The 15490-nt window shown below is 38.3% G+C and overlaps 1 protein-coding gene across 1 annotated transcript; it reads right to left on the bottom strand.

Annotated features, from left to right (window-relative positions):
* Positions 1 to 8155: 8155 nt before the first annotated feature.
* Positions 8156 to 15170, bottom strand: LOC117612465 (acetyl-coenzyme A synthetase, chloroplastic/glyoxysomal). The gene is made up of 18 exons (XM_034341148.1): positions 14605 to 15170; positions 14332 to 14475; positions 14097 to 14252; positions 13784 to 13906; positions 13535 to 13703; positions 13012 to 13094; positions 12729 to 12830; positions 12566 to 12654; positions 12349 to 12439; positions 11513 to 11626; positions 10847 to 10923; positions 10686 to 10764; positions 10405 to 10473; positions 10119 to 10294; positions 9871 to 9927; positions 9548 to 9638; positions 9333 to 9431; positions 8156 to 8956 (listed from the first exon to the last, which is right to left on the bottom strand). The coding sequence occupies exons 1-18, from the start codon at positions 15064 to 15066 to the stop codon at positions 8771 to 8773; spliced, it is 2367 nt and encodes a 788-aa protein (XP_034197039.1). The 5' UTR covers positions 15067 to 15170; the 3' UTR covers positions 8156 to 8770.
* Positions 15171 to 15490: the final 320 nt, after the last annotated feature.

Here is a 15490-nt window from a genome sequence, read left to right as displayed (position 1 = left end):
GTCGGTTTTGCACTGACTGTCGTTTCCACTATACTGGGCAACCGATCGTCACCTTCTGGGCGACCAGTCGGTTTGCACAGATTGTCGTTTCCACTCAGTCATCATGCATCGTACTGGGCGACCGGCCGTCACCTTCTGGGCGACCGGTCGGTTTTTCACAGATTGCTTGTCGACTTGTCGCGTTCTCTAACCGACCGGTCGTTGGCACTCCGTCAGAGATTCGTTTAGATGCCTCTGTACATTTAAGATTTTTCATTCCGAAATTCTTCAATTCACTCCCCTTCTCCCCTTGAATTAGAGAGGAGGAAGAGACATAATACGGTACTTCTTCATGAAATGTGACATCCAAAGTAACATGTACCTTCTATGAATGAGGGTGGTAGCACTTGTAACCTTTCTGAGTGGTAGAATAGCCAATGAAGAGGCAGCGGAGAGCACATGGGTCAAGTTTACTCCGTTGATGGGAGTAGACATGAACATAAGTAACACACTCAAACACCTTCGGAGGTAGCTTAGAGACCGGAATCGAAGGAGTATGGGCACATAATACATCAAGCGGAGTCTTGAAATCCAAAACTTGACTAGGAGTATAATTAATCAAATAGGCAGCGGCCAAAACACCATGTCCCCAAAGATGGTGGGGAACAGACATATCCAACATAAGGGAGCGAGCAACTTCAAGTAACTGACGATTCTTACGTTCAGACACACCATTATATTGAGGAGTGAATGGAGTGGTAGTTTGATGAATGATATCTTGATCACAGAAGAACTGGGTTAAGGTATGATTCACATATTCACCTCCGTTATCAGTTCGAAATACTTTAAGACTGGCATGAAACTGAGTAGACACCATAGCACAGAAAACAAGAAGAATAGAGGCAACATCATGTTTATACTTCATCAAATATACCCATGTTAAGCGAGTGCAGTCATCAATGAATGTGACAAACCAACGGAAACCATGAGAAGTCACACGGGCAGGGCCCTACACATCAGAATGTACTACCTTAGAAGGCAATGCAGCTTTATTATTACTCAAGAGAAAAACAGTACGGTGGCTCTTAGCCATTACACAAGTCTCACATTTGAAGCTAGACTCATCACACGAACTAAATAATGAAGGAAACAAATGCTTAAGATAACCAAATAACGGATGTCCTAAGCGACGATGCCACAGCCAAAGTTATTGCTTGTCTTTGACACTGCCACCCTAGACTTTATTAGCGACACACCTATTGACAGGCAAATTCCACTTTGGAATCCGAGCTGGACCCTGTGCGTGTCTGACACCTGGCGGGTGTCGGGTATGAATGACCTAATTGCCCTTCTTTGCAAAGTACGATAAAATAATAAGGTTGACTCCTACTGAAAATTCGGTAGAGTCTCCCTTGTAAGTGGATCAATTCCCAAAATTTACACATGTCAAACAAGCAAATATACACAACCAACTGCCAGCATACGTATATAAATACATTTCAACAGTTAAATTCTAATTCTATGGCAAGTTATCAGAGCGACTACTAAGAATTTACAAAAGGAGTCAATTCTTTTACAGAAAAGTCCTACATCAGAAAGGAAAGCGCGGAATGTGGAAAACAGCCCGGTGGTGGATCACTGTGCATGCCTACTGCCTGGGGGAGCAAAACATTGAAAAGGTGAGTGGACCCAAAAACAAAGTTTAGAAAATACATATGAACATACTAATGCCATTGTAAAAAAAAACAGTTATACAAAACTAAATCATTCTCTTTATTATATACGTACTGAAATCAATGTATTCATCTATTTATACATATATATGTCAATCATACTCATGGTCAACATTAATCTCTTAAAAGCATTGAAAATAGTTTAAAACTACCACCTAGGTGTACCCCTTATTTTTGTCAATTCCTCGCATCACCATTGTGACACGTACTCGCAGGTCTCGGTGACACAAGGTCAATCCGAGCGCAACTCGCAGGATTCAGGGGACCGTAGTCAGCCTGATCCGCATTTCTCGCTCCACACGAGTCCGGGTACCATAGAACTCGTGGGGCAACTGTCAAGCATGTTGACTAAACCGAAGGCAACCAATAAAATCCGAAGGCAACATTTTTACCAAAGGCAACAAATTTATCTAAAGGCAACTTATTTACCGAAGGCAACATCTGTATATCTAGGTACCTAAGGTGGTTTAGGAAAATATAAAGTTTATGAAAAATCTGATGAATAAATGAATTTCTGTTAAATCTAGAACTCTGCTACTATTTATCTGATATTTACCTAAAATTCTCTTTCCCTATATCCTTAAAGGATATTCCACTCAGCAGCATTCAAAATAAAATATTTAAAAGCATATAACAGCTTATAAAACACTAATCTTTGAATCAAACTTACTCAAGATCAAATATTGTAACTGAATTGCTTAAATTCATTTATAAAAACAAAGAGTCCACTCATTGCTGGTCCGTGCTCGCTGGACCTCTTGAAGGTCCCTCTTGCGGGTCAACTGGTGCCAGAGTGCCTGATTCAATTACCATAATATTCTATTAAAATAATACTCAATATAGTATTAAATTAAAAATCCTGACCCCCGGCCCTTAGAAGTGCGTGCATCAAATTAGAGTTGTTCCTATGCCCCTAAAAGCTTTCCTTCCATTTGAAATAGTTTAGAAGTATCTCGGGACTCAAAAAGCGCTAAAGTCCCAAAAAGTTAACCCATGACCCCGCGGGTCCACGACCTCTAAATTATGATCCAAAAGCCTCTAGAAGTTCCAATATACCTAGGACACATGTCTCGAGAGTTTGATCTCGATTGGACGGTCAGATTGATCACGCTCGTACAATTGAGTGATTTCTAAAACCCTAGCCCTAGGGTTCGCGATTTCGGAGTACCCGGGACTCTGATTCACGATCCGTCGAATCCTAAACGATCCAGGAATTGTCTAGATTAACCTATCTGAAAATGATTACGATCCAATGGCTCAACTATATTGAACCCGAAAATCGCATACTATGCAAAATCCGTTCGAGGCTCAAACGGTATCCGAATTGAGATCCGTGAATTTCTACACGTTCGTGACAACACGAGGATCACTCTTGGACTGAATGTGGTCTCCACTAAACTGCCCAAGCTCCGCCACACGAGCCGGCAGCGCGTGGGTGGCTTAATAAATTTATGGCGGTCGGAAAAACTTCAAACCACCAGCCCAAACTCCTACTCTAGGTAAAACACCCTATTTGGAACCACTTTTTTTCTTGGACATACCCCAAAAACTCACCAGAAGTGGCCGGAATTTCAAACTCAAAACCGGCCGAACTTTGGATTGTGATTTGATCTACCTAGGCTAGAAATCTTTCCAATCCTACCCAACCAGCAGCTGAGTCATGAAAAATAGGTAAGGATCCATACCTTGATCGTCCGATTTGGTGGCCGGATGACGGAGATCGACGGCCGTGAATTTTCGAACGAAAACTAGCGATTTTCGAACGAAAACTAGCGATTTTCGTGGTTTTTCGACTGGATCATGGCGGCGGCAAGCGTTGGGGTGGGCTGAGGTTGACGGCGGAAGCTAGCAAGTGCAATTGGGTCCGGTCCGGAGGGTCGAGGCGAGGTGTGGCTGTGGCTGGGTGGTTATGGAGGTTGGCCTGGGGGGTTTTCTAACCAGGGGAAGAAGAGATCGCGAGGAGAGAGAGAGAGAGAGAGAGACTGAGGTAGAAAAGGGAGAATTGGGGTTTAAAATTCTGACTTTTTAAATTACCATTTTGCCCCTATGAGTATTTGACCGTATTTTTCTTCGTTAAATCTCCAATTCAAGCCCGCTACGTGTCTATGGACTCGTTTTGTGCTCTATGCAACGGTGTGTGTGAAATTGTCAAATTCTGTCTCGGTCAAAAAGTCAACTTTTCTGTACTAAATTATTCCAAGGGCAAAATTGTCTTTCCATCTAATAAATTAATAATTAAATATTAATTAAGGTTTGGGTTATTACACCTATGAACTGCTGCAACCGGTAACTGTAAGTAATACAATCCCCATATCCGTTTACCATGCCCAATCTTCTCATGAGTCTTGAGATCCTGGAAAAAACAATGGGTAGAATATAAAGTAGCAGAAGCTTTAAGTGTATCAAGTAAACGCCCAACAGACAGCAGATTGCAACGAATATTTGAAACCAAAAGGGCATGGGATAGAGGTAAAGAAGGAGTAAGGTGGATGATACCTTCACCGGTAACTGGGGAAGGTAAACCATTAGCACTAGTAATATAGGGGTCACGAGGGTTACGTGACAACTCATCAAACATATTATCATCATAAGTCATATGATTAGAAGCACCAGTGTCAATTATCCAAGTATTAGAGCCCATACATGGCATGGTATCGGAAGCACAGATTTGCATACGGGGCCGAAGGACGGGTCCCATCTTGAGTCATAGCGCAGGCGGCCTTGGGACCGTACATACGAGCTTTGTAATCAGCAAACCAATCAGGGTAACCATGCTCCTTAAAGCACTTCTTATAATAGTGATTCCCATTACAATGACGGCATTTAGGAGGACCGTCAAGAAAGCTGGGGGTAGAGCCAGCAGGACGCGACCCAGCAGAAGGAGAAAATTTTCTGAAACGAAGGGCGACCGTTCGCGTTGTACTGGGCGACTGGTCTTTGACATGCTGGGTCGACTTTGAGGGCCATGGAACCTCCTCCAAGCATAGCAGACTGACGGGTGTCTTCCTCCATAACCATGGCATAGGCTTCTAGAGGGGGTGGGACAGGACTAAGAGTAAGGATACGGCTACGGACACCATCATATGATAGCTCAAGTCCTCCATGAAAATCATGAACTCGATCTACTTCAAGTTCTTTCAGACGACGAGCCCCATCATCGGGACAACTATATTCATGTGGACGCAGATAATCAATCTCCTACCAGATAGCATGGAATTTTTCATAGAACACTTTGACAGATTCACCATTCTGACACGTAAGGATAGACTGCCGTCGAAGTTGAAACGAACAGAACTATTCTGAGTCACAGTATAGGCCTTTCGGGCAGCCTCCCATATATCGTAAGCAGTAGCACCATGTTTAAACAAGGCACGAACTGGCTTAGTCATGGAATTGAGAAGCCATAACTGCACCAGGCAATTATCTTCTTCCCATTCGGCATAGGCAGTAGAATCTGAAGACAAATCAGGCTTCTTCCCATTGATCCAACTTGTCATACGACGACTAGTAATTGTAATGCGCGCACCACGAGACCAAGAGTCATAATTGGAGCCATCCAATTTGTTAGAAGTAATCGGGGTAGAGTAATCACGCGAGGGACGTTCCTCCTTTGTTGCAGACGCACTAGCACTCACCACGATTTTGGAATCATCACCCATGACACAAGAACCCTAAAAGAAATTAGGGCACGTAGTAGAACACGAGTGGGCACAACACACACAGAGGTCACCAGAAAGTCGGCTCTGATGCCAAGTCAAACAATATGGGTAGAATATTTTCAGATGTATTTCATTCTCCGAAAAGAGGTATTTATAATACAAGGTTACAAACCCTAGTAGGGTTATACTAGGAAATAAGAAAAAACCTAATTAATAATATCTATACAAAAAGGAAATAAATAAAATCCTAATAGAATAAGAAAGAAATATCCTAATATGACTAGGATATCTCACCAACAACTTCTTTGTGTTTTCTTTCTTCTTTCTTTCTTATTAGTTTTCTTAAAGACATGTGCAGTTACCCTTTAGAAATCAAGACTTCCCAGCAGTGTATAGATTATACAATAGTTTGAGTGGAGCAAAAAGGAGAGGCTTGTAGCTTTGGGTTTTTTTTTTTTTTTTTCCGCCCTCTTCTTCGTGTTTTCTCACTGGTTTTTCTTTTTTGCAAGGGGCTTATCACTCAAGTGGTTAAGAGAATTAATCCCTACACTAAAGATCTTGTGAGTGTTTGCAGGAATGATCCTATGTCCAAGCTAACCACGGCTATAGCCTAGGTGACTTGATTTTTGATAGCGCAAAGTTAAAAGTCATCCTAGGTGACTTTATTTTTTACACCCCACAAGGACACACACACCTCAATCCCACTTACAGAAAATCTCATATTTTTTCTTTAGTTAACTAACCCCACAAGTATGATACAAAGAAAAACATAAACTAACCTCACACGTGACACATACCCCCTTTCAGAAAACACTCATTTCATTCCCTCAAAGAAAATCCTTTACCTTGCCTTGAATACCTTCTTTTCATTTTTATTTTCCAAGTTGGCTTGAATGGCTAGATGGACTAAAATGGTTCAGTTTTTTTCTTCTTCTTTGTAACGGATAAATGCTTTCAATTTTTTTTCCTTTTTGGGAAAAGTTTATAGTGTAATTGCTATAATTGACCTTAAAATTCCTACTTCAATTTTTCTGTACATGCTTATATGTGACTGTGTGCATGCCCACTTGCTTGCTTTTGTCAATAAATCAGTGTTATTTAATCAAGCAGGATCTCATTTACATTTCATGTTATTTGGGAGAGTTTTGGAGTAAAGAATAAATAAATTTAAACTTTCATGGTGAATGAAGTAATGAAGTTAAGTTTACAGGCTTTATTAAAGAAAAAAGAAATATGATCACGACACGAGAACCACTAAAAACAAGAATGGTGATTTGAAATCATTATTTCTCTGATATCTAAATCTCTATCAGAGAGCTCATATAGATTAACATTTTCTTTTAATCGTGAATAATGTTATGATTACATTTTGAGGTATGGAAGCATGTCAATTTATGAGACTGCAAGTTCCATGACAAATATATAGATGAGGGCATGAAAATCCCCCAAACTGAACTTATTATTTACCAACCATCTGCGTACCTAGACTCCACCTGGAAATCCCCCAAACTGAAATTCCTTGGCTAATGTTCTTTGCAGATATTCAAAATCTGAAAATCCCCCAAACTAAACTAATTATTAATTCTCTAGGAAATGGACCTTACATTTTATTTGTGTTTCTTTACCCATAAATAACACGCAGATATGAGGAAATGGCACCTTTTGTTGTAGGAGTGAAGCGGAATTACATATTTGGTGGAATTTGAAGCATTTACAGCAAATGCATCCATCAAGGTTTGTACCTTCTATGAATCTTTTGTTAGATCATTCGAATATATATTATATATTTAAATGTATAGCAAGGCGGCTATATTGCAATACATGGTAGCCTTTTTCGATTACTTTAATTAGTAATTATGTTTTAATTATTATTTTTTAGTGAATAATTAGTATTTAAATATTTTACTAATTTCATAAATTACTGAATTATTTTTAGTTATTTTGTGGATTTATTTTTTATTTTTTAATACAAAATTAGTTTGTTTAGTTTAATATTTACAATTAAGTAATATCTTAGCCTTATTTAATTATATTAATTATTAATTATGTTTTAATTTTTCTTTATTTAATGAATAATTAGCATTTAAGTTTTTTAATTAATTTCATAAATTAACCTGGGCTATAGTCTAGGTGACTTGAATTTTTACACCCCACATGGGCACACACCCCCATCCCACCCGCAGAAAATCTCTTCTATTTTTTCTTTAGTTAACTAACCCCACAAGTCTATAGAAAGAAAAACATAAGCTAACCTCACACATGTGACACATGCCCCTTTTTAGAAAACACTCATTTCATTCCCTCATAGAAAATCTTTTATCTTGGCTTGAATACCTTCTTTTCATTTTTATTTTTCAAGTTGGCTTGAATGGCTAGATGGACTAAAATGTTTCAATTTTTTTTTTTTCTTCTTTTGTAATGGATAAATGCTTTCAATTTTTTTTTCCTTTTAGGGAAAAGTGTAATTGCTATAATTGACCTTAAAATTCCTACTTTAATTTTTTTTATGTTGCTAGATTTACATAGGTTTATTTATTATTTTTTTAAATTAGAAATTTGAAACTTCTTGTTATCAATGAAATTCACTTGTACAGTCAAGTTTTCTATCTTTCAATAGGTTTGTATGTAAGGTAAATTTATCCCACCATATTTTCAAATTCTGAATTCATCCTTGTGTGTTCGAATTCCCACATCCAACATCGCTTGTATATAAACTTATAAAAAAAATATATAGAGAAAAAGGAGAAGGGCATGTGTCAAAAAAAAGGGGCATAGAGGAGAGAGTTTTGCAGACAGGAAATCCGACTCATGTCGTATTTTCATTTTCACCCATCTCTGACCAAATTTATTCCTTTCAAATCTCAACTTTATAAACTTTCATTGTTCTACAATAGCTCATCCTTATTTCGTAATAAGTTTCACTTCTCGAAATTCCAATTCTATAAAGAATTTGTGTTGGCTTTTATAGAAGAAGAGCAGCTAGCCGACATAGACTACCCACCCATGCCATCTTGGTGCTGAGCCATACCATGTCCGCGGACCCCGTTTATATTAAAGCCCAATCGTGCTTCATGTTGCGCAGGCATCGAGGTGCAGCAGAGTACAACATAGCTAAACTATAGCACTTGACGTGCTTCTATTAAAAACGTTTCTAGCAAAGGCGCTTATAAGCAGAAATACATTGCTAGAAACAGAAATACTTTCTACATAAGCAATTCTAAACGTGGCCTGTCCATAATCCGTAGTTTAAAGAAACATTAGTTAAAGGAGGACATTCATATAATGTGCTGAGTACGCTGTAAGAAGTTATGGGAAACAGAACCTTCGTGCATCATTTTTTTCTACTGCCTAATCTGATGCAATTGATCATTTTTGGTGAGTGCGTGTCCAAACCAGAGTCTACACATCTGCGAGAGCAATAAGTTGATCGACCACATTTGGATCTGCAAGAGTGCTGGTGTCACCAAGCTCATCTAACTGTCTAGAAGCAATTTTCCTCAGAATCCTCCTCATTATCTTCCCACTCCTTGTTTTTGGAAGGCCAGGGGCCCAGTGGACTTTGTCCGGTGCTGCAAATGCTCCGATCTGAAAAATGTTTATAAGAATTTTACATACTTGTGGCTACTCATCAATAGCATATGGAAGATACATCCAAACAAGAAGACTGAAAGTGCGATTCATTACAAGGTTTCCAGGTTGAACGACATGTCAGCCAATTCAAATATAGTTTCAGAAGATATCATTATCATTTGTGAAAAATACCACCTTTTTAAAAATAAATTTATTTTTATCTGCATAATCCTGATACCATCCAGGGGTATGATGGCATGGCACTATGGGGTAAGAATAAGTCTTCAAGAATTCTATGCAAGTGTACAAAGTAGCCCTAATACCAGCTGGAGTGCCGTAGCATCACAAGTAACAAGATGCAGTAAACTTAAATGCAGAACTAGATATATACCTGCTTTCTGACATTCAGTATAAGGCTTTTCCGGAGTTCTTCGCTGTAAGGTACACCCTCCACAAGAGTAACAAAGGCATATAAACCTTGTCCTTTAACCTACAGCAAGAAAGCAATTTTGTTCAGACATACATGCTAGCCACAAGCATATGCTGTTTTTAGTCTGTTCGCTTCAGTATTTTCCCTTTTCTCTTCCTGGGTTCTGCATCACATACCTCATGCTCAACGCCAACCACAGCAGCTTCAGCACACTGGGGATGTGATACCAGAGCAGATTCCACTTCTGCTGTACCAATACGATGTCCACTGCACGCATTATGGTATTATTATTGAGCATAGGCAATAAACATCAATTGCAGTCTTCGAAATTACAAGAAGATGCAAAGATACTTGCGTAGAGGAAGTTAAGGAGGGGAATATCATAATTTAAAATCCTTAGAAATCTACACATTAACAATCCTATTACTACATTTAGCTCACTCATACACATAAAACATAAAAAATTATATGGGCAAAGCTTATGGAATCCAAAAAATACCTGACATTGATAACATCATCAACCCGTCCTGTAAGCCAGTGATATCCATCTTTGTCCCTGAGGCATTGATGTGTACAACTTAGCATGTCTTGCACCCCCACATAATATAAAAAACACTCCTAATAAATCCTAAATTATAAACACAAAAAAAAAAAAATTCAAATCTTGTTTTGGAAACAAAAAAGCGTCATACATAACTCATATTAGCATTCATGCTGACAAAATTGAAGATTGACGCTATTACTTACCTGCTGCATCCATCACCACTAAAATAATACCCAGGGAAAGGTTTAAAGTAAGTAGTTTCGTATCTTTCATGATCACCGTAAAGAGTTCGGAATGCTCCAGGCCATGAGCTTTTTACACACAGATAACCACTGCACTCCCCTTCAATCTCAACACCCTTCTCATCCACTATGACAGCCTGCAGTTACAAGGAAAAAAGTTAATATGATGTAGATCTTACAGATTCAAAAGTGTAAAAAGAGAACAGTATGAAGATGATGATAAGTATCCATAAAAAGAATAAAAGACCTGAACTCCAAAGAAAGGGAAAGTAGCAGAACCAGGCTTCTGTGGCCAGGCACCCGGTAATGGAGTTATCTGCCAGGTAAAGAAGGTGAATCATTTCAAGTTAAAACGTCAGACCGATGGAAGTCCAGGTGAATGCAGGTATTTATTGGGACATGTGGGGGTGGGGGAGTGTTTAACAAGTAAAATCTCGAGAAATATTCTGATGCCAACAATTACATTCTGCTTGAACACCAGTTAATGGCACAAGAGATAAAAACCATTTAAGAACAGTACTAGAATACCATAAAGCCACCAGTTTCAGTTTGCCACCAAGTGTCAGAAATAGGACATTTTGAATCTCCAACCAGATTGAAAAACCATCTGTGCCAAAAAGGGCTGAGTTAATAATTCTTTTTTAGTACAAAATGCAGCTTTTGGATCAGACAACAAAAGAAATGAGAACCTCCATGCACTTGGATTAATAGGCTCGCCTACACTTCCAAGGACCCGTAAGGATTTCCGCGAGTATCGCGTAACATACTGCATGAAAAAGATGAAGTAGAAATTCAATACACATATAATAAACATTATGTAAGTGGAATCTTAACCTGATCTAGACAACAAGACCACCATAGACGTATGAATACAACTACTATGTAAAATGGACACTCTTGCAATGCAGATAGTAAATAATGAAGATTATACAGAAGGACTAATTTCTTGATAGGTAATTCATTAAGAAACACCAACGGCAGGGCCACCCAAGTAAACCAGATATGTAAGATAGAGGATTGACAAAACAGAAGGATACAAATGAAACAGGGAGAAAATGACGAGGAGCTTATGGCCAAAAAATGCAGACAAGCTTTATACTTCAATTAAAACTATGTTCAGTTCTCTTAGTCTTCACTGCAGCCTGATTTAGGTAAAGGGAAAAAAAACCATTAGATTGAAATAAAGTTTCGGAAGTGATCAACCTAGAACAAACAAATAGAGTAATGTGTTCTTTTTGGACTCTACATAGCTGTGAACAGCCATCACGAACTTATAAAATTGTCTTGATCAATAACAATATATTAAAAATATCACATCCACATAAATGGAAGTAACGACAGGTTAAATATCTTGCCTCGTCACTATCACGCATGAGGGACCGCACTAATGTGGGGGCAGTATAAAATATGGTCACTTGGTATTTATCAACAATATCCCAACAGCGTCCAGGATTAGGATAATTTGGAGCCTGCAATATATACATGGAATAGTAACTACTATATTAAAGGCCAACATTGGAAATCCAATTCAGCAAAAATGATACTAAGCGTATGCACTAAAAGTTACATCATAATCAATACACTGCAGCACTTTTTACACATGAGATGCTCAGGCATTATCCAGATATTGAGATACAACTAGTTGGTGTTCTAACTGTTATTATGTAGTTAACACTAAAAAAGTTCATTTCATGCTAGTATAATGTAAATAAGTATTTAAGAATTTATATAGATCATAGACAGTGATATATGATTCTCACCATAAGGTAAATTAAATGTTATATTCACAACTAGCCAATTGCAGTTTCATATTTTGCTTCTTCAGGAATTTGAGTCCAAAAGTTAGGCTATACAAGAGGGGCTACTCTTCTTACCAGAAGAATCTCCCCACCCTTTAAGGTTCAACTACCAACAATATTATAAGTCCAACCAAAAACCTTTGGCTAAAGGGGAGAGCTACCAGTAGGCTATAATGCCACTGGGAAAGAAAAAACATAACTTTAGACCTAGCTTTCAAGCTTCTTTCTTGTATAGTCGTTTTTCTTTTCCATTTTTGCCCAAAGGCTTCCAAATGCCAGAGTAGAGATTTTGGCTATGTGCATGCAGATGAATAATTTTCTTTTGACATCTATTTTATGTTTTTGTCGTTAATGTAAACAATAATCTGTGTATTAATCTATCTATCAATTACCCCTTCAAATATGACAGCAGACGCTCCATTTAGCAGGGGTCCATATGTGACATAGCTGTGCCCAGTGATCCAACCACAGTCAGCTGTACACCTAAAACAGAGATAAAGCTATGTTAGTGACAACAAAAAAAAGTGGGGGGAATCAGCATAAATCAGCTTCTTTAACATGAGAAGATCAAATTAACATTAATGATAAGCACAGTGTTTTTAAGGATACCAGTAGATGTCAGATGGCTTGTAATCAAATGCATATTTAAATGTTGTTGCAGTGTACACCATATATCCTCCAGTTGTGTGGACAACTCCCTAAAGAGACTAATATTAGAAGAAGCCCAGAAAAAAAGAAGGGAAAGATGAATTAAAGTATGGAACATATATACCTTCGGCTTCCCAGTGCTCCCACTAGTATAGAGCAGAAAAAGTGGATCTTCTGCATCAACCCACTCCACTGCACATGTAGTTGGATATTTAGGTATGACATCCTGGAAGATAATCATGAGTCATCAGTCACAACGGTCCATAAAACAAACATTCAAGCCATTTAAAAGCATATGATGAAACACTAATATAGGAAGAATACACAACAGAGCATGCATGTTACAGATAAAAGCACTCTTTCTTTCATGGAAATCTGTATAAAGAGGTGCTAGTACTACTACTAACCTGCCACCATACATCTCTTTCTTCTTTCCATTTGGTACTTTCCTTCTTCATAGCCAATTGATTTTCATAAGTTAAGCATACATCTGCTCATATAGGGAATCATACATCCATTATACTAAAAAAGAAAAGCAAATCAATCCTTGGTCTTAGAAAAAAATATATATATAGAGGATTGTCTGTTATGGTTGATTACTGTACTTATGGAAACGATTTTTGCAAATAACGTCAGATCCAGACAATCTTAAATCCAAACCTGCCTCTCAATGGATGCCCAATAGAATCCTAACAATTTTCTTAACTTTCAGTAAGTTCAATTTTTTTTCTCGAACTAAGTTAAGGTTTAATAAAAGAAACAGGATACCACTACCAAATACATTTTTTGGAAAAAAATGAAAAACTAACATAAGGGAGACAATAAATAATATAATGAGGAAACTCTAAAATTAAATTTATCCTATCCTGAGACAGAAGTAATTAGATAGATGTGTGCATAAATCACATAGCAATTAGCAAATTTCCATACCTATAGAAACCCCACTTTGGGATGATTCAATAAGGGCAGCATCAACTATATCTTTGAGGTGGATGACCTTAGAACCCCTTTTAACAGCATTGCAAGTGATTACAACTTTCGGTTTGCAATCCACAATTCTTTGAGCAAGAGATTCTGCGGAAAATCCAGCAAAGACAACCTGAAAGAATGGAAAAGGCAAAATTAGAAAAAAGAAAGAGTTGTGGATGTTGGAAAGCAAAGAGTAACATGGTGCAATACCGAGTGAACTGCACCAATGCGAGCACAAGCAAGCATTGTGATTGGAAGTTCCATTAACATTGGTAAGTAAACCACAACAGCATCACCCTTTTTAACTCCAATATATTTCAAATAGTTTGCAAGCTGCGAGCAGTAGAGGTGAGAGAAGATGAGATAATTGATTAGCAACTGACAGAATGAAGACCCAATCTCTTGTTTTCTATTCAAGTTGTTTTTAATGATTAAATTTTGTATTGAGTTTTATGCATGCGTGGGAGTGTGTGCGAGAGAGAGAAAGAGAGTGATAATGTAAATGTAAGGAATAATGATAGACCTGGCAAACGTTGTGGAGAAGCTGGATGTACGTTAAAGTGGCATCAACACCAGGCTCATTGCCTTCCCAGTATAAGGCAATTTTGTCACCAAGTCCAGCTTCAACATTTGAGTCAAGGCAATTGTAGCAGATGTTGGTGATACCGCCCTTGAACCACTGCTCAAAACACAGATGGTGGTCAAAGGAAGAGGAAAACGAAATCAAAGGGGGAAAACGAAATCCACCAGCAGATCACCTCAATTCTGATATCGCCTTTCCTGACATCGAGATTCTCCAAGTAGACTTGTTGGCCCCATTTCTGTTTCCAATAGAAGCTGGAAGCAATATCCGACCAAAACCCCGCGGGGTCCTCGATGGACCTCTTATACATCTCCAGATACTGATGAGGACGATGATGATAAATTGATAATGGTATTGGTTAAATCAATAAGATTAGATGTTGTTGAATGTACAGAAAACGAACAAACAAACAGAGAGAAATGAAAAGAGAGAGCGTTGCAGTAGTTACCTTGCCGGGAGAGGGAACATGAGCCTGGCTGGAAAAGTCGTCGCTGGGGAAGATGAGATCGTTCTCTTCAAAAGCGAGTGCTTCTCCCAAAACGATGGCGTTGAGGTGGGGAATGTTTCCAGCGCCAGAAGGCATTGTGGCCATGGACTCCACATGCCGCAGATTATTGGTTGTGGTAATGTTGTTGGCAGATGATGATTCCATGCCCCAAATCACCTTATTATTACTAGTGCTCATAATGCTGCTGCCGCTACTGGTGCCCCAACCCCAGGATTTAAATCTAGATCTTCCCCACAAAGAAGAAGAAGAAGAAGTAAGACTAAGAGGAGGAGGAGTAGGAGGAACCGAATTTGGAATTGACTTTCTTCTCTTGAGCTCGGAATACGACTTTAGTATGGCTACCGGAGGAGGTTCAGCAACAATTATATTATAATAATTCGTATTGTAATATTGAGCGACCATTCTCCCTGTCTTTCTTTCTGCCTACCCTCCCTCTGGCTACCTTGCTTGCTCAATTATTATAATGAGTTACGAATTATGACTTTTTGCCACCTTTATCTCTTTTTTGTTTTCCACCCCATCAGTCAGCATAACGGATGGTGGATGCTTATATTCTTTTTTGCCATTCCATTTTTCCAAAATCTTCTCTCTCATCTCATCATTATTAAACAACATTAACCTAAAAATAAAATAATAATAATAATAATATACTAAACTAAACAAACATTTGGGTCAGCTTTAGCTGGCAGCTTCGTCGTGTCCGCCTGTTCGTTCAATTTGTTCAACTATGCAAACTCAAGTCAGACTCTATTAACAATTTTAAAATTGAAAATTAGAAAAAAAGTGGAGGAGGAAGGTCGGTTTTGTTGGACATGTTTAAAAGATG

This window comes from Prunus dulcis, unplaced genomic scaffold, assembly GCF_902201215.1.
Source record: "Prunus dulcis unplaced genomic scaffold, ALMONDv2, whole genome shotgun sequence".
Classification (NCBI taxonomy): domain Eukaryota; kingdom Viridiplantae; phylum Streptophyta; class Magnoliopsida; order Rosales; family Rosaceae; genus Prunus; species Prunus dulcis.
The sequence above is the reverse complement of the archived record's forward strand: the minus strand, read 5'-3'. Positions and strand labels throughout refer to the sequence as shown.

What these genes read in the sequence shown, in the direction of transcription:
- LOC117612465 (XM_034341148.1), bottom strand. Translation starts at nt 15,066, where the DNA reads ATGGTCGCTCAATATTACAATACGAATTATTATAATATAATTGTTGCT. An exon ending in AAGGCGATATCAGAATTGAG is followed by an intron (nt 14,253 to 14,331) that starts GTGATCTGCTGG and finishes TGTTTTGAGCAG; the next exon opens with TGGTTCAAGGGCGGTATCAC. An exon ending in CTGCTGTCATATTTGAAGGG is followed by an intron (nt 11,627 to 12,348) that starts GTAATTGATAGA and finishes TATATATTGCAG; the next exon opens with GCTCCAAATTATCCTAATCC.